The 25,394-nt window shown below is 40.3% G+C and overlaps 1 protein-coding gene across 1 annotated transcript; it reads right to left on the bottom strand.

The window, feature by feature from the left end:
* Positions 1–411: 411 nt before the first annotated feature.
* Positions 412–25,322, bottom strand: CFAP221 (cilia and flagella associated protein 221; the record flags this gene model as incomplete). The annotated part of the gene is made up of 24 exons (XM_082484139.1): positions 412–535; positions 1,137–1,166; positions 2,529–2,648; positions 2,851–2,940; positions 3,485–3,579; positions 3,987–4,145; positions 5,638–5,814; positions 5,959–6,066; positions 7,701–7,781; positions 8,224–8,351; positions 9,919–10,009; positions 12,702–12,797; positions 14,160–14,249; positions 15,967–16,054; positions 16,638–16,746; positions 16,966–17,077; positions 17,164–17,287; positions 17,813–17,972; positions 20,110–20,213; positions 22,723–22,823; positions 23,318–23,413; positions 23,519–23,605; positions 24,622–24,722; positions 25,184–25,322. 24 exons carry the CDS (start codon positions 25,320–25,322, stop codon positions 412–414), a joined length of 2,610 nt encoding a protein of 869 aa, XP_082340265.1.
* Between the last annotated feature and the right edge of the window lie 72 nt (positions 25,323–25,394).

The following is a 25,394-nucleotide window of genomic DNA, read 5'->3' as shown; positions in this document are numbered from 1 at the left end:
TTACAGTCAAGTCTGAGATTTAGTGACTTACCTGCAAAAATTCAAAGACATGTCATAACTGAAAAAACAAAATGAGAAGAACTTGGTCATGAGAACTTTTCAGATTTATTTTGAAAACAGTGGGCTGTAAATTAATTACCAAACTATTTACATGGTAGTACTGTGGTTTTCTGGTCCTTCACACCAGGACAAAATGAGCAGGTACATGGTTGAGGATTCTTATTGGAGCTATGACTGTCTTTGGGGTAACAGTCACAGTGAAAGTCCTTGACAGAAGTGGCATTACTGGTGGTTCTCTTTGCATAAGAAGTTGCTGACGTTGCTGAACATAAGTATGTGTAGCTGGGACACAGAAGGCCTCACGCATTAACAGGATAAGCAGTGCCAAACCATGGACTTGTAAAATTACTCTTATCCCAGGATAAGGAATTTATTAAGTGCTTTCAGCTTCATTTTCTCCACATGTTTTTGAACCTTCTCTCCAAGTTCGTTGTTTTGGCGTTGAAAATGTCCATCTGGATGGTTGTGCAGGTCTCTGCAAGAAGTTTAAAATATCATTTGTATTTATAATAGCTGGGGAGCTACTTAGGAATGCTGACAAAAACAAAGGAAGAGACACTCATACATAATTTCTTACTTTTTTGTAATGAACAGAGTGTATTCCATTTCTTATGCAGAACCGGAAAAGGAGTGAAACTGAGAAAAGAACATTCACTCTTGGCTTGCCCAATTAGGAAAGCTAACCATCTGATAAGTAAACACATAGTAGACTGAGTTTTACATTTTATCTATGAAGGAACATATGCTGTAATGGCCAGAACAAGAGCATCCACATGAAAAACAGATTTGCCTTAAGGATAAAATGCTGAAACTACTGCAGAGGAGCAATGTGTTCTCTGTCATCCAGTGAAACACCACGCCATTGATAACAACAAAGCACCTTCCAGTGACAAAAGAAAGGATTGGGACTTCATTGTTTGCTAATAATTTTTTGTTTCCCTCTTTACAAAGCCAAACAAATAGGGAAGCTTTCAACAAGTAAACAGAGGTGTTTAATATAGAAAAGCATTTTAATTTTTGAAGAAAACATCTAAAACTTCAAAAAGAAAGAACCTTATGGTCATAAAACTACTTACCCAGGAAAAGCACCATCCAATGCTGTATCACTGTGGAGAAAAAGGTCAATCTTTAGTTATACAAGTTATCCCAAATCCCCGTGTTCTGACAACCCAAGTGTCATAAAATGCAAAAAGCAGCCCGGAGTGCAACACACACACCTGCATTTTTACAGCAAATTATTTTCAATCAGTGCTGTAGTAATCACAATACAGCAATCAGTGTTTTGTCAGAGAGCTCATAATATGTAACACTGTTTTAAAGTGTAATGGCTGACAGTTGCTCAGGATCTCAGTGTCAATCAAATAATTTCTCTCTAAGATTAAAGAGAATGAGACACTTAAATCTCTTGATGGCTCTGAACGTTTCAGGCTATTATGCACATCCTGACATCTAAGCCACATCATGACCACTTTAAAAAGGGGGCAACTGTTGGACAGAGAGATTAATTCACTTGCTCCAAGTCACACAAGGTATCTGTGAAAACACAGGGCTACAACTCAGCACTTTCTCCTGTGTTGCTCTGCCATCACTTATCCTACCCACAGTGCCTGCTGCTCAAGCCCACTGTCTGCAGTGTCCCACTTACCAGCTCACACACCTCCTTGCATCCTTCCTTCAACATCAAATAGCCCTAGGTTTCACACAGTGCCACTTCTGCTTCCAGCCCCACAGAACTGCTGGTCAGTTCTGAAATGCTGCTCTTTTAAACCATGGTGGTAATCATCAACCCCATCAAAGAACCATTGGTCACTCAGAGCTTTCCTTGTCCTCAGGTTCTCCCTCAAGCTCTCTCTGCTGAACTGCAAACTCAGGACATTGGCCTGACAATACTGGAGGCAAAAGGCAGAATTTGGCCCTTACAGTGGCCAGTTTACAACATTTTAGGGAGCAGGCAATTCTGTGTTTATGAATGCAAGTTATTTTACACACTGTGCTGTATGCCCAAAACACAATGTGTTGTTGGTAGGGTGTGAAGCTCAGACAGCAGAGCAAGTGTGACCCACTCCTAGGAAAAGACTGAGAAAAACGCACTACTCCAGGGCGAAATTCTAAGGGCTCATTCTTCCACCAGCTCTAATAAATATCTAACCAATAGGGTCAGTGAAAGGCAAAAGCCACTGGTCCGAGAACATTGAATATCTCTGCGAAGGCAAGAAAACTGTCTCAAGTGTTAGACCAGACAAAACTGAAGTCAGAGACATCCAGGCCACTGTGTCACATTCACAGCTGTTTTCTGAAGTCCAATCCAGAGATTGCATTTGCAGTGCAAATTTGCTCAAAGTACAGGACCTGCATCCCATTCGTGATGGAACCCCTAGAGCATCTCATCTTTCTACAAAATTCTGAATGGGATGCTTGTCTTCAGATTCCTTCCCATTCCTCTCCCCTAATTTCAGATTATATCTTACCTTTCTTCTTTTGCTGATTTCTCTTTGCCTTCTTCTGAGAACGCCTGCCCAATTTGTGGAAATTCAGCTCTCACCATCTCTGGAGTAAGAATCATTTTGAACTCAGTTTCATCCGTCTCACTAAAAATTAGCAAGATGAATAAGAATCGGGCTTTATCCTTTTAAAAGTATTTTTTAGCCAACAAAAACAAAAGTATGTTTTATGCAAGACGGACTTTCTGCTTTTGCCATTGAGGATCTCTTGGGACAGGTTTAGACACATCCATACAAGTGGTTAAGACACAATCAATCACACTGAATACAAAATACAGGAGAAACTTACTGGTCAATTATATTCTCCCTGTCTCTCTCAGGTAAGTCACACAGCATTGGTGGTACATCTCTTGGAAGCATATCCAAACTGTAAGGATCCCTGTGACGGAAACAGTATTAGTTTAAGCTGGTCAGAGAGTAACTGCACTCAATGCTTATATTTTGAAGCTTCACAGTAGTTGCAGTTACAATCAAGATGATGTACTTTTAAATATTCCTGGAAAATCTGACTACACCAGGAACTGCTGTGATATGAGGGAACATGAGCCTGAGAGATGCTGGCTACCAGTGGGCACAGATGCCCATATGTTAAAGGTTTTACTGTTCATACTTCTGCAAAACAGACAGAGTTTCTACCTCCTGGCATCTTCGAGCACTGAATCAAAAAGGAGTGAGGAGAGATGTTAATGAAAGTCCAGACTGGAACTCTCCTTCCAGGGCTAGGTATTTCCTCTGATATTGTTCTTAACCCATCCTTCAGGGAAGTCAGTAGGGTTTTCCCCGTTGGTTTTGGATTTCTGAGCAGTGATTAATTCCATCAGTAGGCCCATTTTTATCTGTGGGACTAGTTAGTGGTCAATGTAGTTACAGACAGCAGAAACTGGCGCAGGGTAAAGGCACTGTATATTCAAACTCTTTCTTACCTAGGTGTTGTACTTGTCAATGTAGGAGTGTTAGAAAAAGTGGAATACACCACTGGTAAGAATCTTCTCCATTCCATTACTCCACAAATCACTTCCTGAAATGACAAGTGCTACAGCAATCAGACCTCTAATACATAATGCAGTGGGGAGAGAGGCTTGTAGGAGAGACTATCTGACTTGGTTGAGAACTGAATCTGGGGAGCTGCAGTTCTCCATATTGAAAAGATTCTTCCTCCACTGCAAGGTCATGAAAATAGAACAGACAGTGAAAAGAAGGAAAGAGCAGAGAAATACTTAGGGATAAATAAAAGACACGGATAAAGAGACATGAACAAGTTATTCTGACCCACGCACTGACTATTTAGGTGCATGCATAATTTATATTTGACAATGTCTTCTCCCTAGGATGACTCTTCATCTTCCTTTTTGATTCCTTGGAGCAAATTCTTAGCCAGAACACACCGAAGCCAGGTACTCATACAATAAACCCAAAAGGCCATACCTTGTGATGCAGAAATTTCTTTTGTGTGACTGGAATACTGGATCCTTTGGGGCATTCCTTGGTAAAGGTATATTTTGGATGAGGACAAAGATGATACTCAATGTTTGTTTCAGAATAGGCCAAAGGAGGTAAAACTGGAACTAAGCCTGGAGTAGGGTTCTAAAAACAAAGAAGAGATTATTTAAAAAAAAATTGTTCTGAGCACCATAAAGAATTAAATTGATGAAACTTCAGTTCTTACAATTAATGTAGTCTCCCCATATTCACCCCTTTATCTCATTATGACTGTTCTGTTTGGTGTGACCCTTCACTTCCTGTCTCTTCCCCTCGTCACAGACCCATAATCTGCCTGGTTTATCCATGCTCTCTGCTGTCTAAAATACAGCAATTTAGGTGTTGTCTCCAAGTTTGGAAGACAAAACTATTGCCTGATTACTCTGAAATCCATTGCTGATTCTCTGAACAATTCAGAATCCAAGAATGCGAACTCTCCTTGCCGTGGTGGAAGCTAGTGAGCATTTTGCCATCTATTTCACTGCACTAGCATCTGTTTCTGAATAAAGTCTAGTGTTCAGTCATGTGGGATCAGGCTGTGCCTGGCTCTTACACTGCCATGACAGAGGGATAAAAGAGATGCACAGATGCACAGAGGATCTCATCAGTAAGTCCACTGGAGTCCTGGCTGCATGTAGTGAGGACAAGTCTATACCATATATGTTATGCCAAGACCACCAGACTAGCACACTGGGCTCTGGGCCATTGCAGCTAAGTAATGTTGAAAGACAGAGCCACCCAAGTCAGGCACAGTGCCATGCTGGCTTGGAGGTGCTGCCTGTACCCAGGCACAGCACTTCACTGAGCTATACAGCTGTCTCTGCCCGCTCAGAGAGACACATCACGGACCTCCAGGCTACGCCGCACTGTGTGGGAAATACCTTCTTGTAGCTTGTACCAAGTAGCACAATCTACATGACAATTAAGTAACACAAAATCTTCCCATGCACATGGTTGTTATTTTTTGAATCTCTGTGCCTAATAATTTGAAAATGTTGTTTTGGGATACTGTGAGAACTATTGGAAACTCTAAGGCAGCAGCTTGTGATGTGAGCAAAGAGTTTGACTTCACTTTTCTCAGTTTAACTAAAGATCAAGCAGAACTGCAGTTTCCTAGCTGAACAGAAGGAAAAGACTGCCCCTGTCCTACCTACCTGGGCAAAACCACAAGGTTATAGAAGGACTGATATGCCAAGATTATGGTTTTTCTTCTAACATCCAAATGAGGAAACAAATGGAGAAGAATGGAGGTGTCCCATGGTATTCCAGGGAATCCTGGGATCAATGACCATTTGTGGAGTGGAAGACTGGAAGGGTCTCCAGTTCTCTGCCATCACTGGCAACTCTGCCTCATCATCCCTCCCCTAAATTGATCAAATTCCACCTTAAAGTGAAATGGTGCCCCTCTCAGTGGGATGAGCTCTGTGACTCCTACTTACCAGGGCTTGCACCTTGAAAGACTACTCTTACTCTGGATAGTTTTATATAACAATCTGAGTAAGAAAATTGCCCACCAATTCCACATCAGGCTTCTGATGAAACAAACACCTTTTCCCCTCCTTTCTTAGGTTCTTTGTAGAAGTCAGCTTTTACTTACAAAAATGAGAAGTGGGTTGCTCTCTGAAGGGTAGACTAAAGCTTGGGGAGGAACCAGTTTTAAGAGGCTGGTATCTCTTTCTGCTACGTTTTCTGGGGTTGGTTTATGAAAATCCATTCTCTGGGAGACCAGGTTAAACTGCCCCTCAGGAGAAGCAACTACTTGAATCAACTCATCCTTGAAAAAACACAGACATCAAATGTTTTAAGAGTGTAATAAGCCTTTTGGTATAAAATGTTGAGACAAAATAAATAAAATAATTGTAGAAACATAGGGTTGGGAGTGACTTCAGCAAAGTTTGTATTTGAGAGGACTTGTTACCTGAGCTCCCTGCCTCAGTGGTCGGGAAAGCTTTCGAGGTTTGTAACTTGTGGCTGCATAGTGCGTACAAAATGGCTGATACTTCATAATGCTGCAATGCTGAGGAACCTAAGTGCAAAGAAAAAAAATGTGCTGCAGGAGTTTACAATAATCACTTTTGATTAACCCATAGATGCAATGGAACATTCCAGCTTTATCATGGACACATCACATCTCTGTGGTAAAAGACATTCTGATCACTGTTCCGGAACATGGTATATGACCAAAACTTTGAGAAGCCGTACTTCACCAGGACAAGCTGAATGAGTGCATAAAGGAATATTTCAATTCTTGCTTTTCTATGAAAGACATGGATTTAACAGTTTCTTGATCAAATATACTGAACTTAATGGGGTGGATAAAAGCTGTGTTAAGCAATATACGTAACACCTATAGATGAACCAATGTGCAATAAGGGGAAAAGATGCTACAAGAAAGCTTCCAGACTTGTTACACCACCTGAAACATAAAGAAAGTGGACATTGAACCAAAATCTCCATTGATTTGAACCTGATGAAATATTTTTACTTCTATGGGGTGCTGAATTTGATCTTTTGCTATTCAAACCTTGGAGAGAAAAGAGTTTAGAAGTCAGGAGAAAAAAAAGTTTCTGTACTCATACAGTTGAAAAAAACATGTATTTCAAGGAGATGTTTGCATTTTCTAAGCAGGAATGAAGGAACTAAGCATGCAGAACAGGATGCCAAATAAACAGAAGAGTTCCATTACTTTTTAAAAGGAAGGATGCTTTTATAATGTCACTTTTATAAAACCCTAAAGTCAAAGGAAAAACTGTGGTGTGCAAGGCTTGCAGTATCCTCATTCATAGAAGGATTTTGTTGTTTGAGATATAATAATTTCAGCCGAGGTGATTAATCTCTCTGTCTGCAGAGAGGGGACTATTGCTGACTATAAGCTTGTTACTTATTGAATCGGGTTAGATTTGTTTTTAATAAAAGCATGCTGCATTAAAAGAAGAGTGGCCAGCAGGTCGAGGGAGGTGATTCTCCCTCCTCTACTCTGCTCTCATGAGACCCCACCTGGAGTACTGCATCCAGCTCTGGGGTCTCCAGTATAAGAAACACGTGGACCTATTGGCATGAGTCCAGAGGATGGCCATGAAGATGATCAGAGGGCTGGAGCACCTCTCCTATGAAGACAGGCTGAGAGTGTTGGGGTTGTTCAGCCTGGAGAAAAGAAGGCTCTGGGAAGACCTTATAGCTACCTTTCAGTACCTAAAGCGGGCCTACAGGAAAGATGGGGAGGGACTCTTTATCAGGGAGTGTAGTAATAGCACGAGGGGTAATGGTTTTAAACTGAAAGACAGAAGATTTAGATTAGATATTCAGAAGAAATTCTTTACTCTGAGGGTGGTGAGGCACTGGAACAGGTTGCTCAGGGAAGTTGTGGATGCCTCATCCTGTGGAGGTGTTCAAGGCCGGGCTGGATGGGGCTTTGAGCAACCTGCTGTAGTGGGAAGTGTCTCTGCCCATGGCAGGGGATTGGAAAGAGATATTCTTTAAGTTCCCTTCCAACCCAAACCATTCTATGATTCTATGATTTTATGCTAATCATTCAGCCATATTAAGGCAACATTTCTACTGGGCTGGACACTGGGGCCACTGAATCAGGCAGAAGACATGTCTAACTGGACTGGTGACAGACAGAAACATGACACAGCTGAGGGAGCTGTGCTGACTCACCTTCAAGTCGTAAAAAGGAAGAATGTGTCTGACTTTCACATCTACGGATTCGATAGGAACTAGGCCAAGAGCATCAGGTGCCTGAAAGAATACAGTATTTAAAACCCAGTAATATGGTGGGCATTTTGTTTTGCATTGGCAGCAATCCATCAGCACAGCTACTTCAAAACATATGGAAACAATTATGCATACATTTCATTTGATATTTTCTCTTATCCTTTTCCAGACTTTCACATTTCAGTTATTTTTTATTTCTTTTCTTCTGCAAAATCATGGATGTTAACTAACTCTGATCATTAATGTCTTACTCAGATTTTTAGAATGCAATTTTGAGAATGCAAAGATATTGTTGCTGTTTTCAGCAGCACCCTTAGTAAATCTGAAGCCCTGAATTAATTTGTTGGAACCCCAGAACACCAGGCACACTGTAAAATTTTAGTAAAGGTAGTATTGGGCCTGGGGCCAATATCTTCAACAAAATTCTATTTTGAGTGTTGGCCACCATTTTAGTTAGTATACTTACCAAATCACGGTGAAATTCATGGGAACTGTTAAAGGGGAATTCAAAAGGTAATATACGATCTTCAGATATGCTTGAAGAAAAACCCTTACATTCTTCACCCTTCTCTGGTTTGCTGAAACTCCTGCTTTCTGTCAAGAATGGAAAGCAAATATGAAGATTTTTTAATATATCTTAATACACTGTTTCAAAAATAGAATCAAGCCAAAAAATAATTTTAACATATTCCTAAGGTAAGATGTATCTAGTAATTTTAATACAAAAAGGAAGTTAATAGTTCCTAAAGGCTTTAAGTTCCACATCTACAAGATAGCAGACACAATACCATAACTAGCAGACAGATCTGATTTCCCCTTTTCTAAAAGGACATTACAGCCCACCTATTCCAGCATGGTCCTCTATCTCATTCCTCTCAGCAAGGCAGAGACAAGCCTCTCTTACACCAGCTGCCATTACACCTTCTACTCGAAGCATCCCAGCAACTCCTGCATACTGGGAATTAAAAGTGCCTACTTGCAGAAGCAAGAAAAGGCCTAATATGGAAAGGTGTTTCAGCAGTTGTTAAACTGTGTGTGTACGAGGGAGTGGGAAATAAGAGACACAAATTCTTTTCTGTCCCCAGTATACCTAACTGTGACTTCCATCGAAGGCCAGTTTCCTTCTATGACTGTTAAAGAAAAATTACTTTCCAGGCCAGCACTTTCATTTCACTGTAAAGAAAAGTGATTGCTTGAAAGCACTTGTATGAGAAAAAGATAAGGAGCAAAACTCAACCCAGTAGTGGCCACCTAGCCATGTATCTCACGTTTCCTACCATCTCAATTCACCGAGTTCAGATATCTTGCCTTCATCACAATTAGGCAGTTTTCCCTCTTCCATCCCCCATGTGATAAGCTCCTCTTACCCTATGCCTCAAATGTCTTGGGCTCCACCTGATCTGTTTACCTGTGTGTTTCTTATTCAGTCCCATCTGCCCTTTCATTGTTCCTCAGGCCTATAAGTAGAAACATAGAATGCTTTGGGTTGGAAAGGAAATTAAAGATCTATCTAGGGCCAGGGACATCTATCACTAGATCAGGTTGCTCAAAGCCCCATCCAACCTGACCTTGAATGCTTCTAATGATGGAGCATCCACAACTTCTGCCCTATTAAGTAGATAAGCTGCAAGGCTCCTAAGAAGAGTTAATCACATTTTTTAAAACTGGTAAATAATGTGTATGAAAAATAGACATATTTTGACTCACAGGCACCTCTACCTTTTAGTAGGGTCTGTTGCAATAGGACAAGGGGTAATGGTTTTAAACTAAAAGAGGGTAGATTTAAACTAGATAGAAGGAAGACATTTTTTACAATGAGGGCGGTGAAACACTGGCCCAGGTTGCCCAGAGAGGTGGTAGATGCCCCATCCCTGGAAACACTCAAGGTCAGGTTAGACGGGGCTCTGAGCAACAGGATCTAGTTGAAGATGTCCCTGCCCATTGCAGGGGGGTTGGACTAGATGGCCTTTAAAGGTCCCTTCCAACCCAAACTATTCTACGATTCTGTGATTCTACCTTGTCACACTTCTCTTTTTGCTGTAAGACTCCTTTGTAAGGACTCTGTCTTTACATCTATATGTAACACAACTGACACACTGCAGTATAACCCGAATTATCATAATTCATGGCCAAAATATAAACTTGTTCTTCCACTCCTTACCTGACACAGAGTCTTTCTTCAAACCTCTCACTTCTCTGGATAGCCCATGGAACAGAAGCAGTAAACGATTTAGCCGAATCTGAATCACAATCTGAGAGAGTGATTTTAAAGTTTAATATTAAGCTGAACACTCTAAGATTTAGAGCCATTGAAATATACATACATTACAAGTGTATTTATTCCACAGAGCTCGCTCAGACATCTCTGTTTCAGAATTTTTACTATAGTTTTCTGTTCAGGAAGGACAAAATGGGGAAGGAGAGATGTAGAATGGATCTCAACTCTATATCGACATTACACAACAAAACCAGTTCAAACTTTCATTTAGTCTTACAGCTTAATTAGACTTTTTTTTTGACTAGGTCTTAATCCTTCAGCTGCGTCTACTGGCATATACGGATTTAACAATGGGTAGACAGTCAGTTGATCAGGGCTATATGAATACTTGTGGCTCTGCGAATGAGGAAAATAAGTAGTAACATGCACTGCGCAATTTGCTCAGTGCCATATATCACAGGGGAACAATGAAGAATCCTAGGTTTTAGTACCAGAAGGAACCATTTAGCCACCTCCTTATTTGTGCAATACGGGAAAGAGCATTTAATTTCAGGACCTCCACATCAAGCCTAATATTTTGAATAGATTGGAGAAGAATATCCAAACTGGATACTAGGAGAGCAGGAAATTTCCATATTGCTTGCTACATTTAGATTTACTGTGAAAAGAGCAGAGGAGATCATAGAATCATAGAATTGCTGAGGTTGGAAGGGACCTTTAAGATCATCAAGTCCAACCATTAACCTACCCTGACAAAACCACTTCTAAACCATGTCCTCAAGTACCACATCTACCCTTTTTTTAAACACCTCCAGGGACGGCGAATCCACCACCTCCCTGGGCAGCTTATTCCAATGTTTAATAACCCTTTCAGTGAAAAAATTTTTCCTAATATCCAATCTAAATCTCCCCTGACATAACTTGAACCCATTTCATCTCGTCCTATCACTTGTCACCAGGGAGAAAAGGTCAGCCCCCACCTCTCTACAACCTCCTTTCAGGTACTTGTAGAGAGTGATAAGGTCTCCCCTCACCCTCCTCTTCTCCAGGCTAAACAACCCCAATTCCCTCAGTCATTCCTCATAAGAATTGTCCTCCAGACCTCTCACCAGCTTTGTTGACCTTCTCTGGACACGCTCCAACACCTCAATGTCCTTCTTGTAGTGAGGGGCCCAAAACTGAACACAGTACTCGAGGTGGGGTCTCACCAGTGCCGAGTACAGGGGGATGATCACTTCCCTAGTCCTGCTCACTACACTGTTCCTGATACAGGCTAGGATGCCGTTGGCCTTTTTGGCCACCTGGGCACACTGCCGGCTCATATTCAGCCGGCCGTCCACCAACACCCCCAGGTCCTTTTCTGCTGGGCAGCTTTCGAGCCACTCCGCCCCAAGCAGGTAGCACTGCATGCAGTTGTTGTGACCCATGTGCAGGACCCAGCACTTAGCCTTGTTGAACCGCATACCATTGGCCTCGGCCCATCGGTCCAGCCTGTCCAGATCCCTCTGCAGAGCCATCCTACCCTCAAGCAGATAAACATGCCTGCCTAGCTTAGCGTCATCTGCAAACTTACTGAGGCTGCACTCGATCCCCTCATCCAGATCATTGATAAAGATATTAAAGAGAACCGGCCCCAGCACCGAGCCCTGGGGGACACCACTTGTGACCGGACACCAACTGGATTTAACTCTGTTCACCACCACTCTCTGGGCACGGCCATCCAGCCGGTTTTTTACCCAGCGAAGAGTACACCTGTTCAGGCCATGAGCAGCCAGTTTTCCCAGGAGAATGCTGTGGGAAACGGTGTCAAAAGCTTTGCTAAAATCCAGGTAGTATCTGGATACTACCAAAAGCTGGATACCCACAGCTTTTCCCTCATCCACTAAGCAGGTCACCTTATGCAAGATAATATTTAAACCCAATGAGATAAGTGAATTTACTGATTAGTTTTTAGCTTCCAGGTTGGAAGGGATCTTAGGAGGTCCAACCTCCTGCTCCAAGCAAGGTCAGTGATAAGATCAGATCAGGTTGCTCAGGGGTTTATCCAGTCTGGTCTTGAAAACATCCAAGGATGTAGACCGTACAACCTCTCTGAGCAACCTGCTCCAATGATTGACTGTCCTCATGGTGAAAAAGGCTTTCCTCATACACAGTTTATACCCTTCTTAGTTGAATTTATGCCCATTGTTTCCCATGTTCTCACCATGCACCATGGCAAAGATTCTGGCTCTGTCATCAATAACCTCCTCAGACGCATTGGAAGGTGCTATTCTCTCCCTCCACTTTCCCTCTCCAGGCTGAGTAAGTGTCTCCTCACAGAGCCTACTCACAGAGTGAATGTTCCAGATCACAACCATCTTGGTGGCTCTGCACTGCACTTATTACAGCTTACTGTTGTCTTTCTTGTAGTAGGGGCCCAAAACTGGGCACAGTATCCTATAGGCATTTTGAAATCTTCTCTTTTTTGTGCAAAAATATTTTTTATTTTTAAAAAATCTAAATTCATCTGCATTTGTTTAGTATTGATTGCAATACTAAGCACCAGCTGAAGCACCAGCTGAATATAACACTCCAGATCCTTATTTACTGGTGAAGTAGGGACATATTTCTCAAACTATCAAATCCCTGGCTAGCTGTGAAGACTCCTTACATGCTAGCTTGCACGTTCTTTTGTGCTATTTCCAATCCGTCATGCCATCACACTGCATTCTGGTTGTTCACATTACCTTGTATGCTGCTTGTTGGAATTTCCTCAACATCCTGTTTCTGTTGTCCCAAGGGTCATTATGGAGCAAGTCGAATGTGGGATGGACATTTGGATGCTGCATGGTATGTTTTAAAAAACAGAAAAGAAAAGAAAAAGGACACCCCTTTTACAACTAGACAAGGGAGAAATTTCCTCCAGCCCAAGCCATTCCTTGGCCTGAATCCATATGTTATTTCTAAACACCGAAATTAAGTCAAATGAAAATGTTTGCAGTATTGGCATTTAACCAGAAGCTTGCACTTGTGCAGGGCTTAATGGGAGGTAATCACTAAATATTTGCAGATGCGGCATGGGGAATACAGATGTAATGTAGCATGGTCTTCATCCACACAAATGACAACCACATACTATGACTTAAGTGCAATTCATGGGCAGTCAGACAGTGGAGAGAATAGACACTTCATCTTGCACACACGTGAAGTTGTAATAGGTGTAAGGGCTCAAACCAGAGGCCCAGCAAAACCAGTATCCTGTCTCCAATAATGGCTGACAGCAGATACCTACAGAAGGGCAAAAGACCAGGGTAAACTTGGAGTGATAATTCCGCAGAATAAGCTCCCCACATCTAGTGATCTCTGGCTCTGGACACATTTGAGGCAGAGATGATATCTCTATATTTAATGCCTTAAACTGTCAGAATACTCTTTGAATACAAGCAAATCTCTTTCTTGATGCACTGATCTATTCTCCAGTTTTAAATTGATGTGACAGAAGAATGTGGCACCAGAAGAGACTCCAGTGGCCCCAAAGTACAGTACCTCTCAATAGCTGCTCAACCAACATTTAGATTAGGGAGGTCCTCAGAACACCAGCTCCACACAACCCCATGCCATGCCTCACCAAACAATTTTCAGCATTTTGTAACAGTCTAGTATAGTAAAAAAACAACTCCCACAGCTATCATGTACCTCAAGAAGAAGGCAGTTTGTGTTGCTAACATTCAAAGTTCATTCAGTAGTAGGGTATCTATTAAACAAAGCTCCCAATAATCCTAGGAAATGGATCTTAGGAAGTACCTAACACCACAGAGAAGGACAAAAAAAAATCCAAGTATCAGAAAGGTTCCTGTTAATGTGACCTGCAGGCAAAGGTTGCAAATCTTGTGATATGCTTAACCTTATGTTTAGGCATGAGAAAGCTACTCCTGAGAGAACTTTCAGAAACAAGCAATATGAATCTCAGGTTAGGCCTGCCGATTTCCACTTGTCTCTCATATTAGATCAGCACACCAGAAGACGAGTTGTGCGTGTAGCACAATGCTTGCCCTACCGTACTAGAAGTAAAATAGAAAATGAGACACTGACACAGAAATAGGAATATTGGGAGGAAAAGTACTCAGTGCCAAATATCTATGGCTGTTTGCTAGCTTAGTAGGGGATAATAACATGTAGCAGGCAATAATAACATATAAACAAACCTGGTCAACAGGCCGGATAACACGTCTGAAAGAAACTTCTGATTCATTCCTTTGAAACTCCTGTTCTATGATAGGATCTCCTCTTTGGATCTAATTTGTCACCAGGAAGAACAATCACATTAGTACAAAGCATCAAGTGAATTCTTTCCTCCTTTACAATTAGTGGAATTCACTCACATTCTGAAGATGCTTGACAAAACACAGACTCCATTCCCTTCCAGGCAGTGATTATTACAACTCTTGAGCAAGTCAAACAAAGTAAAATAATGTCTTTTTGGGTTTCAGTCAGATCTCTGCCCTAATGAAACACAGTTTCCTTTGCATAGCCAGAATCTGCCAGAGAGGAGCTACAGAACCAACACCGAAAGTTAGCACCCAAACACATCTTCCGAGATGACAGCGCTACAGGAATTTCCTGCAGTTTTCCACGTTTCCACGTTCTGTGAATGTCTCTGTCACGGTTTCCAATGGTGCCAGCTCTTTAAACTCTTCATGTGTCAAACAGTTTACTACTGATATCACTTCTCTTCTTTGAGACCCTCTCAAAGTGTTCAGACATGCTGGATGAATACCAGTGTTTTATTTCATTGTGCCTTTTCCATCCCAGACCCACTTACCTATTGTTTCATTTCCAGGATACCATTATGTCTCAAACAAAGACCCTGAGGTTATTTTGCAGAGTGAAATTCCCATGATTTTCATGGACTGAGGTTTTAGTTAGTGCAACAGAAGATAGACCAGTTAAAGGCCTTCAGGACAGCCACTCCCAGGCTGTATAACATAGTGGCCACTTGAGCAAATGATGGAGGGATAGTAAATACCCTGTGAGGCCTAATGACACCAAAGGTGAACAAACTGACAGCATGAGCAAAAATATGCTTCTGTCAGAAACTTATGGGGGCAACTGTGAAACCAGCCAGACATCTCCAAGCCCCTATGGGCTACAGGTAAGTAAATAAATGTCTCTAAACAAAGTTAACATACATCTAATTCAGTGATACAACGATCTCACAATTTAGATCCTCTTTTTGCTCACTTCCTCCTTTGTTAGCATTAAATACAATGTTTTAATTAATCCACAGTGCCTAATTCAGTTTATAAATTAAGCCTTTACTGTAACTATAAATAATTCTACTCCCATAAACAGCTCTTTGGAAGTCAATGGGATGTCCGAAGCTAGTTGAGTATCCAGGAGGCAGGATAAGAGGGAGGAGCCCCACTCCCCCTGAGGGCTCTGCCACACTGGGAAAAATATTTCCTGCCACCAAGTATCGCTGCTGTCACCTCCATGGAAGATGACCTTAAGTTTGGGGTGACTGGAAGAAACCAAAGAGAGGGTAGGTGTAGAAGGTGTAGAAGAACAACCTAATGAATTATCTCCCCATGGCTCTGCATGAGAGTACTGACTGGGTTTAACACTTTGACTGTGAGCCATTCAGCTCTTCAGAGAGTTACAATATAAACAGAAGGTTGGATGTGGCCACGGTGCAGACAGGATTACACTGCAATGTTGCACTGTGATGTGGCTGGGTGCAAATCTGCTAGGTTGGGCAAATACGTAATTACATTTCCATTAATTACTTATCATTCTCTCTGTCTACCTCCAAGATAAAAACACCTCATAAACAGTGACACATAGGCTTAATACAGATATAACTGCAGTAAGAAGTACAGCTAGTACAGGTTTGCATTGGTGTATGAAGAAAAACTGAAGACGTAGAGAGCTTGATACAATTCACTAGTGCACTGCATAATCTGAAAGTGTAAGTTTGATTTTAAATTTATAGCAAAACCAGCAAAGACTAACCTTGTATCGCTCTTCTTCCCTCTGTCGGTTTTCAATAATCTCTTTTTTAAATTCCATAGAGATGGGATCTTTGCCTTTATGAACTTGCCTGCATTTACAGTGGGGGCATGAAAAATGTTTTAATTAATGCATAGTTTGCTTTATTTAAGGACTAACAGACTTATTCTCCTCTTCCTAAGGTGTTTAGGGGTCCGTAATATTCAGCATAAGAGCAGATCTGTGGATTGCAAAGGAAACCATGGTGTCCTTACACACACGACTGTATGTTTTGCTTTATGCCTTTTGACGTTTGTGTACAATTCTGTTCACTCCATTATACATTTTAGCCTTGATTTATTGACGACCATGACAAAAGCTTCCTTTGCCCTTAAGGGCACAAGATGAGACACCTGAGAACAAGGGCAGGTGAACAAGGTTTTCAGCAGGTTTCTTTCTGAATGCAACCATAACACAATCAAAGGCCTCATTGGGTACTACTATGGATTACTACTGACACTGCTCTTAGGCAGGAGAGAAAAAATGAAAGTAAATCAACAGAAACTTAGCTGTAAAACAAACCTACCAGGACATGAAATGGCAGCATTACACACTAGTGGATATCGCCTACATCATCCATAGAGGCCTTAGTTAAGCAAACCCCAGTGTTGTTACTGTGGTTAACTAACACTTACCATTTCAAATGATTTGCTTCCTCTTCCTGAATATTTTGTTTGACTTTTAGTTCAAATATGGCTTCCTTAATCTCTCTTGTTTTTATCCCTTCACTGCCTTGGCAAAGGGCTGCAGGAATATCAGAAAGCTGTATCACACCTCAAACTAGACTGAATTTTTAATTGCAAAATCCACCCATTATGATAACAACTCATTAATACATAAAACTAAGGTGAGATTTCTTACAGAAACTACAGTCACATCACCTCAGCAATTCTGAAGCCAAGTTCCTCATCAGAAACATACAAATAATGCTAAAGCCAAGTTTATGCTGCTTAATTACATTACCTTCTTTCAAGTCCTTAATCTTCAATTTGCCTGGTTCCTGATTCAAAACAGTAGCTACAGCATATGGATTTGACAAGTCTGTGGGGAATCTGAGGTTCTGGTATTCAATTTCCTATGAGATATAAATTAATAGGAAGAAATATAAACAAGAAACATTTTCAGCCCAGAAAAGTACTTGCGATTATTATCTCCTCACACCTTTACTTTTTGAACAGGCCTCGATTGTGGTTGGCTGAATTGGTCTCTTCTCCATACCATAGATTTTCCTGCAGACACAGCTTTTTTCTCTGGATGACTTCGTTGTTTGTCAAAACATTCTTTTCTAGGTGTTGAAAGGACAGATATTGCTCTTGTAAGGACTCTGTAAATGGCATATTAGTCTAGTACATGCATTTGCATCCCCTTTAGATATACAAGGAGACTGGAAATTTCTCTACTAAATTATAACTGAAACCAAACCTTCTAATCTTTGGAGTTCACAAAAAATTAAGTACAGCCCAAAAGACCTTATTGCTCAAAAAACTCTGTATCTTGCAAGGCCTCAGCAATAAGAATAACATAGACCAGGCATAACAGAAGCTGAGGATGCTCAACACTTCTTTGAGGATAAGGAACTTCTCATTACTTTCATTTTGGTACAGTTTCACTTCATACAGATTAGGGGCATTCTGAGCAAATTATGTAAGAGAGCAGGTACATGTATTAACAGTTGAATTACATTACTGCATTTTAAGTCTCCATAGGTACAAATGCTTAAAACGGTTACAACAAAATGGCATGAAATCCTATTGCATAGGTATTTTTAGCACTGAGCAAAAATACTCAAAGACCAGTCAGCCACACATACATTAGACCCAGATGTGGTGTTGATGTTCCTGTGAATACACATACATAGGGTTTTGAGTGAAACTGTGAAATCCGTAACTGCATTGTCATTTGAGCTGTTCCATACTCAAGTGGGGAATACTTCACAGTTAATTCCACTTTCCCATTGCCTGGAATGATTCCTGTGATGAGAGGAGGAAAACAGTAAGAGTCCATCTAATGTGAGCCCACTTAAATATGCTGAAATTGATTCTGGACTAAATTTTTTTTAAACCATATTAATGTTTGAATGGATGGCACTAGGCCTGGAAAATAGTTCGGGTCTTAAAGTGTCTTTCAAGAACTATCCATTGCCAGATAAAGAGACATATTTTGCAATAGCAGAGAGATTTGACAGTAAGACTATAATATTTCCTACTGTTGTGAAAATGATTGCCTGTTTATATGTAGAAATTCTTCACTTGCATCTGTCAGTCTTAAGTCTCTGGCGCTTCCTGCTTTCATGAGCATAGCATTATAAACGTATTCCCTTGTGATCTTCCAAGTTGGAGGCATCATCTGGATTTGATGCATTGTCTTTCTCTACTTGGTCTATTTCCTTATTATCTATTCCATTATTTTCTGAACCACTTTAACTACACTTCATACCCCTAAACATTCAGTGCAATCCCAGGATACAGGCCCTGATGCTCCTCAGCATTTCTGCAACAAGGAGTTTATTCAGCTCATCAGAAATAATAATATCACATCTCTGTAAAGTGACCATTGCATGGTTTTCTGCATCCTGTAGTTTTAAACACGAGTCAGTTTCATTGTTGTTTTTTGTGTGTGTGTGCGCGTGGAATTTGAGTATTTCATCATTACTGATCTCAGAGCACAATGGCTTGAGTAGAACCTGAAACTTCTTAGTGCTTTTCAGATGGCCCTCAGCACTTCACAGTTTCTAGCTACCAAAGTTTCTGACTTAACTTTTATTGGGTTGATGTTTTTTCTGGGATGTTTTTGTTCCCCTTTCTCCCAAGAACTAAGCCAACTTAGAAAGCATGAATTAGATTAGTTCCTGCCACTTTGTCTATGACCATGCAAAAAACCAAAAACTTCCTGATGAATTTTACAACTTCTCCCTAATTTTACTCAGTTGTAATATTGTTCCTTTCCTCCCTTGATATAGCAAAACTTCTTTAACCACAAAGTAAGAAAGAATATTATCCTGAAAGAATGACCCAAAACAAGGCAGAAGCATAGCTCATCTTGGTGAACCACACATCCGACGGAATCCAACTACTGCCTCTGGAGAATGAAAATCCATCTGACAAGACAGGGCAAATTTGTATCATTGGACATACAGGACCAGCAGCAAATTTTATTGAAATGTATAAATAATCAAAGTTTAAATTCCAGTGTCACAAATGGCATTAAACACCAGGTTTATGAAGGTTTTTATTTATTTAGATCTTTATGTATTTTCATGGAATTGACCAGACTGCCTAAGTGAATTACGCAGCCAGGTCTCATTCACTTACACATTTTTGTCAGAACACCTGGCACTTACACGCTTCTGCCGGCACCTGGCAAATGTAACAATGAAAGCAACTGACCTGCAAATAGTTTTGCCTGCCTCAAGACAGAGCCCTCTCCAGCATTAGGCATGAAAATAGCTAAGCATACTCTAGCCAAAAGTCCTTGCCTCTGGTAAAGCCCATACAAAGAGGCCTAGGCTGAATCTAATATCCACTGTCACTCCACGAGACACCTGCAGCAGTGTGCTTCGTGCCCATCACTGCAATGACTCCTGAAGCAACAGACACAATTTTATCAAATTCCTCCAGACCACTAGAGAAAAACAGGTACAAGGATATGTTTAATAGAGCAGAGGTGACCTTTTATTTCCTCTGTGCCCCCAGTTAAGTAATGTGATGCATACCTATTCCACAAAGACAGATACCTGTTCCTTTAATGGGGCAGGAGCCAGACAGTCCTTGGGGAAAGGTGTGATAAAGACATAAATGCTGGGCTTCCTGCCTCTCTCCTTTCCAAAGACCGCATCAGCAAAGACGGAAGACAAAGGTCAGATAGACTGTTTGGGAAGTCCCATATTTTGCCAGAGGTCTGTAGCTGGGCATTGACAAAAGAAATCTACCAGCCACAGAGGGCTATTTGCCAGGAGACTGCATATGACTAATATTTATCAGCCTACATTTACCTGGAAACACTAGGAGGCAAAGGCTTTTTCTGTATAGCACTGAATACACTGTCACAAGTAACTACACTTAATGAATACAGATCTAACATTTAGAATTTTAAATAAGTTCAATCTACCAAACGTTGGCTGGACAGTGAAGGCTCTGTGAGGCTGAATAAAATCAATGTGGAATTCAAAATCTATCGGACAGCTGCACTGCAACAGGATAACATACTCCTTACTGAAAAGAGAGAAAGGAAGAATGAAATTAATGAAAGTACAGTTGACCATCGATTACAAGCTGGAAAATTATATTATACACAAGATGCACTGAATTTATCTGTGTTCAGAGGGACAGGTTACTTATTTATGTGAAAACAGTCATTCCTCATTGTTCCAAAATAGTAAAATACTTCAGCTCTTTCACTCAGGGAGGAAATGAGAACTAAATCTTGATCTGAATGCTGGATATTTAACATCTTGACTTGCTTTCTCCTACCCATACAGAATCTGATTACAGAAAAAAATATAAAGTTTACTTTTTAAAAGTTATTTATGTGTATCCTCAAATTCTTACAAACTGCAATATCTAGCAAGTACAAACAATCCAAACTGGATCAACAATAAGTATAGAACCAGAAATCAGCCTTCTCCCACACCCCTCCTTGTGGAAGACGATGAGAAAAGACTGTGCAGTCTTCAAAAGTGTTGAAAACTCCAACTCATCAGAATGACTGGACTTTAACCACCGTAGAAATAATGATTTCATGGCCTGATTTTCATAAAAGCCCTTTATGTCTCATACTGGTTGTGTGAGGGGTATTAGCATGCATCTTTTAGAGCTGTCTTGCTTTTGCAGGCATCTATTTTCACGTATCAAATTGAAGCACAAAACCATTGGTGTAACATAATCCATCATCCTATAAATCAAAACCAATTTACCCAGGCTTATTTCTGGTTTTTGTAAACTGTCTGACTGAAATCCTATCCTGCCGATTAGCAATGAATGCATGTTATACACAGTGTTCCTTTGGAAAGCACATTTTGAAATCCCTAAGGAAATAAACAATAATAGCAAAGTCCTTTTTTCTCTGCCTTTATATGACCTGTTCATGAAGAAGATACAACAGCAGACATGGGAGGCAATTTGTTTTAAGGTGTAGTGCAGCTTGTACAGTAACCAAAGTGCCTTAAAACCAAGAAAGTTATGCCACCTGTTGCCTGATGGGCTTTCAGTACTTAAGCAGAAAGCTGGGTGGTAGAATATAGGTCATATTCTACACTTATGGAAATAGAAGGCAGTTTTTCCATTGACCTCAGTGGGCTATGGATTAAGCCTGTAGTCCCTTGGGTTCTGTACAGTATCAAGTATCTCAGAGAGTTTTCATTTTTAGGAAAGTTTTTAATATCCTAATGATGAAAAAATATGGTAAAAATTAAGGTTTGAAACCATCAGTTTTCTCTTCAGGAGCTCTTCTAAATTCCCTCAGGGGCATCTCTGAGCACCCCTGTTGTGTTGAAAAATTTTCCCATTATTTAAAATTGTATCTTGTACTCTCTCTAATCTCTTCTCTGTATTCTGAGAGTATGAAAATTTTGTATACTTCAACACTTGTTATAAAAATGGAGCAAATAAACAGAATGACATCATGCCTAGAGGCACCCACAAAGTCAGGAATTATGTTCAGTCCTGTGAGAAAGCCGTAACATCACTTCTGACGGATTCACTAGAGTTTAACAGATTAAGGGAGATTAGAAAAACAAATAAAAAGACAGAAATGATCATTCTACAATGCTGGGTTCATTTTTATTGCAGAATTTTGCATTTTCCTTTTATGTGCCTTGCCTATTCATATTTCTGTGCTTCAGTAAAATTCATGAGTTACTTCCAACTCACAGGTTAAGACAAAACCTAGCTGCTAAGACCTTCAGTTCCTAAAATTCACTCAAATCTTTACACTAACACAAATCACCATAATTACAACTAATATAGTCAATATACTACAGAACTAGAACCTAATTAACAGGATCTCCCTGCTCCTTTTCCCCTTCCTAGTTCCTATTATCAATTATTATCGATTACATCAGCAAACAGTCAGCGTTACATCTATGCAACAGAGTAAGATAAAGTCTATGCCTTTTAGAGCTCCGCATCAGAAGACCACTTTAAATATTTTTAAAAAGAAGAAGCAATCTAATGACATCAATCTCTGGGCTGAGGTTAGCTATTTACTATCACTTACACCTGCCATTACTAGCTCATACCTTCATTTTCAGAACCCTTCATCTTGAAAGGAAAATCCATTCACTTAGGACTTATTAACACTGAAAGACATAGCACTCGGGAGCGTACAGATTATGAACAGCAGCCACAGGAGCTGATACTGAACCATACCCTAGGAGCTTTTTGATTTTAATGTGTGACCAATGCTGTATTATTGATCATTTTTAGTAATCATGCCACACCATGTCGCTTCACCATACGATGACCGAAGTGAGCCAGCACCAATTTAGACTAACTGAAACCCCAGTTCCATCTATGTATATGTTTCGTTTGCACAGCATTTACTTTCCTGTGAATGTGCAGTGTGCTTGAAACAGTTCGTATATGGAATTATTTTGCAGACCAGATGGTAGCTGACTTCCTTAAAGCTTCCAAGATGTTAAGTTGGACAAATAGAGGAAAATAAGATTTTTCAGATTTTGTGCATGTATCACAAAATGTGGACAAATGTCTGTCCTTAACTCACCTCTTACCAACTGATACATCAGACAGATTTATAAATGATGGAAATTCTACAACATTCACAGCAGGGTAAGCATGCACAGGAACGACTAATGTATCTTCCCCCTGCAAAAAAAAAAAAAAAATGGGTGTGTGTGTGTAAATATTTATTTCTTACAATGAATAAATGTTATGGAAAGAAATTTTCTGTAGTAGTTGGCCAGTAAGTGGGCATAAAACATCTTCAAGATCATCACTGTGTTGCACCTCAGGATACTGATATTCTACCTGCTTTGAGTATCCATCTGTCTTTCCATACTTTCAGCAACTATCTAGAACTCCTCCCAGACTGCTCAGCTAAGACATTACATCAGTGTGGCACAAAGACTGCTGTAGTGGCAAATAATAACAGAATAAGGAAGATATTCTACACACAGCTCTGGGATGTTTACAGAGACAAAAAATTTAAATGCTTAAAACTAAATACTCCAATCCAGACTTACTGGGAATAAAGCCATGTGGCTCTAGATTAGCTGTACCTTTACTTTACCATTATCATCTTGTACTAATAGTTGTTTCATTCCGTTACAACTGTAATATATTTTATAATAAATCCTCACCTGACAGTGAATTCGGATGCAGTCATAGTAATATCGCCACTCATCAGGACAAAAATCAACAGTAACAGCATATGACAAGCCAGGGACAAGCCGGTGCTAGAAAATGACCCAAAATAAGATAGAATGCATGTAAAAGCTGCTTATATGACACAAAACCAGTGTGGCATGCAAAGAGCAGTGTGAAGGCTTTCTGACACTTACTGTTTTGTTGTATTTGATCTGAAAATACTTCGTCTGGGGTGGTATTATGTGAAGGTTTATCACATCACCAGAAATATTTATCAGCTTCTGTAGAACAAAAGAAAACCAAAACCGCAAAACACTTTACAAGAGGTCAACTGAGAATGCCAACTGTACTTTTTGTGAGACTATCCATAGCAAAGAAGCTGTATTAAACAAGGAAGTAGTAATTTTTACCTTAGCAGAAACAATTCTGAATATGCTCTGAATTTAAAAGAAAATTATGTAAACCTTGTATCCTGCATTTTTATTCTTTGGAACCAAGTCACAATTCCTTACCTAGGAATAACAGTCTTGCTAAAGAAGATGCTACTGTTGAATCAAATTCTGGTCCTGTTTTACTTATGCGCAAAAGGAACAAAAAATTAAACAACCTATTGACTTCACTTTTACAGAAGTCTGAAACAACAGAAATGATGTAATATTCCATGGTTTTGTTTTGGATCACAAAGCAACAAACCTTTGGATAATGACAGTTCAGCCTGTAAAGCGTCCTGCATCTTGTTTACTTTCATTATACCTGGAGAACCTAGTCCCCCATAATCACCCAACTTCTGCCTGAAAACTTTTACCACATGAATAAAGAAGGCAGACAAAGGGAAAGCATAGAGAAGAAAAGGAAATACCCAAACTATTCACAAGGAACGGTAATCAAACCTATGCACCGAGTTTCTTTCCTTAGATTAAATTGCTCTTGGCAGAAGGCCAGAGGTGCTTTCAAACTTTTCCCACCAGTGAACACATTTGCAGACAGTGACAGTCCAAGTACATCTTGAAAACAGTCTCTTATGGACTTAAAGCATGAATCCTTCATTCATGATGTGCAAATCACGTATCATTTAACTGCTTGCAGACGTGGGAAGCAGAAAGGTAAAACAGAGATTGTAAAGGACAGTGATGCACACAGCATGGTACTCTTCTGTTTTGTTACCGCAGGGCCACTGATTTTAAGTGCTGCCTTTTAGAGTACTCCATAGAGCAAAAAGCCTCACGACCACAAGCAGTACACTCAGCTTCTGTTATACTTTTATGAGCCCCAAGAGGATTGCTGCTCTGACACTTACCAGCGTCTGTTGGTGATGTTTTCCAACTTCATACCCTCCATAGTGCAACACAGCAGGCTCAGCCTGTATAACCTTGCTCCTCTGAAGTTCTGAATAAATCTCTACAGAGGCAAATAATAAAACAGGGAGAGAAGGAGACCAGGTGAAACACACATGAAGATTGTTACTTACATTAATTAAGTATATTTATGTAGCACCCAAAGTATTACAGCGAAAAAAAATGAGACAGAGATGATTTCTCCTGTTAAGCAGGCATGACTCTTTAAATAGAAAGTTAAGGCAGCAGCTACTACCCCAATAGAGCCATGAACCTGCAGCCAGTTTATCTCTTGGCATCATGGCTTCAACAAGCCACCCCAAAACTTTAGGGTCAGCCAGGATCAGTAAAGCCACTATGTCTTTCCTGACTACCTCTTGTATGATTTGGGCTCACAGGAAGATGCAATTTAAGCAACAGGATGTGCATTTTGCCTGTGAGTTGTGAAAAAAAAAAAAAAAGAATAGCGGGGTGCCTCCTAGGATTGCTCCAAGATTGAGGAACAGTCAGAGAGCAGAAATTTACTTGATTCCAGCAGGTGATTGGGTACAGCATGTCTTTTTTTAGGTTCCTCCACTAGGCTGCCCAGAAGGACACTGGGTATTTTCTTGAAGGATTTCTTCACGATTGTGATTTCTGTGGAGGCCGATTGAACCACATCCATGTTAGGACAGAAATGGAGTCCGAATGGTACTAAAATTCCTCAGCACCTGGGGGCGAATCATAAAAACATAAT

The sequence above is a fragment of the Vanellus vanellus genome (assembly GCF_965231255.1).
Source record: "Vanellus vanellus genome assembly, chromosome: 5".
Classification (NCBI taxonomy): Eukaryota; Metazoa; Chordata; class Aves; order Charadriiformes; family Charadriidae; genus Vanellus; species Vanellus vanellus.
This window is presented reverse-complemented; position numbering and strand designations above follow the sequence as displayed.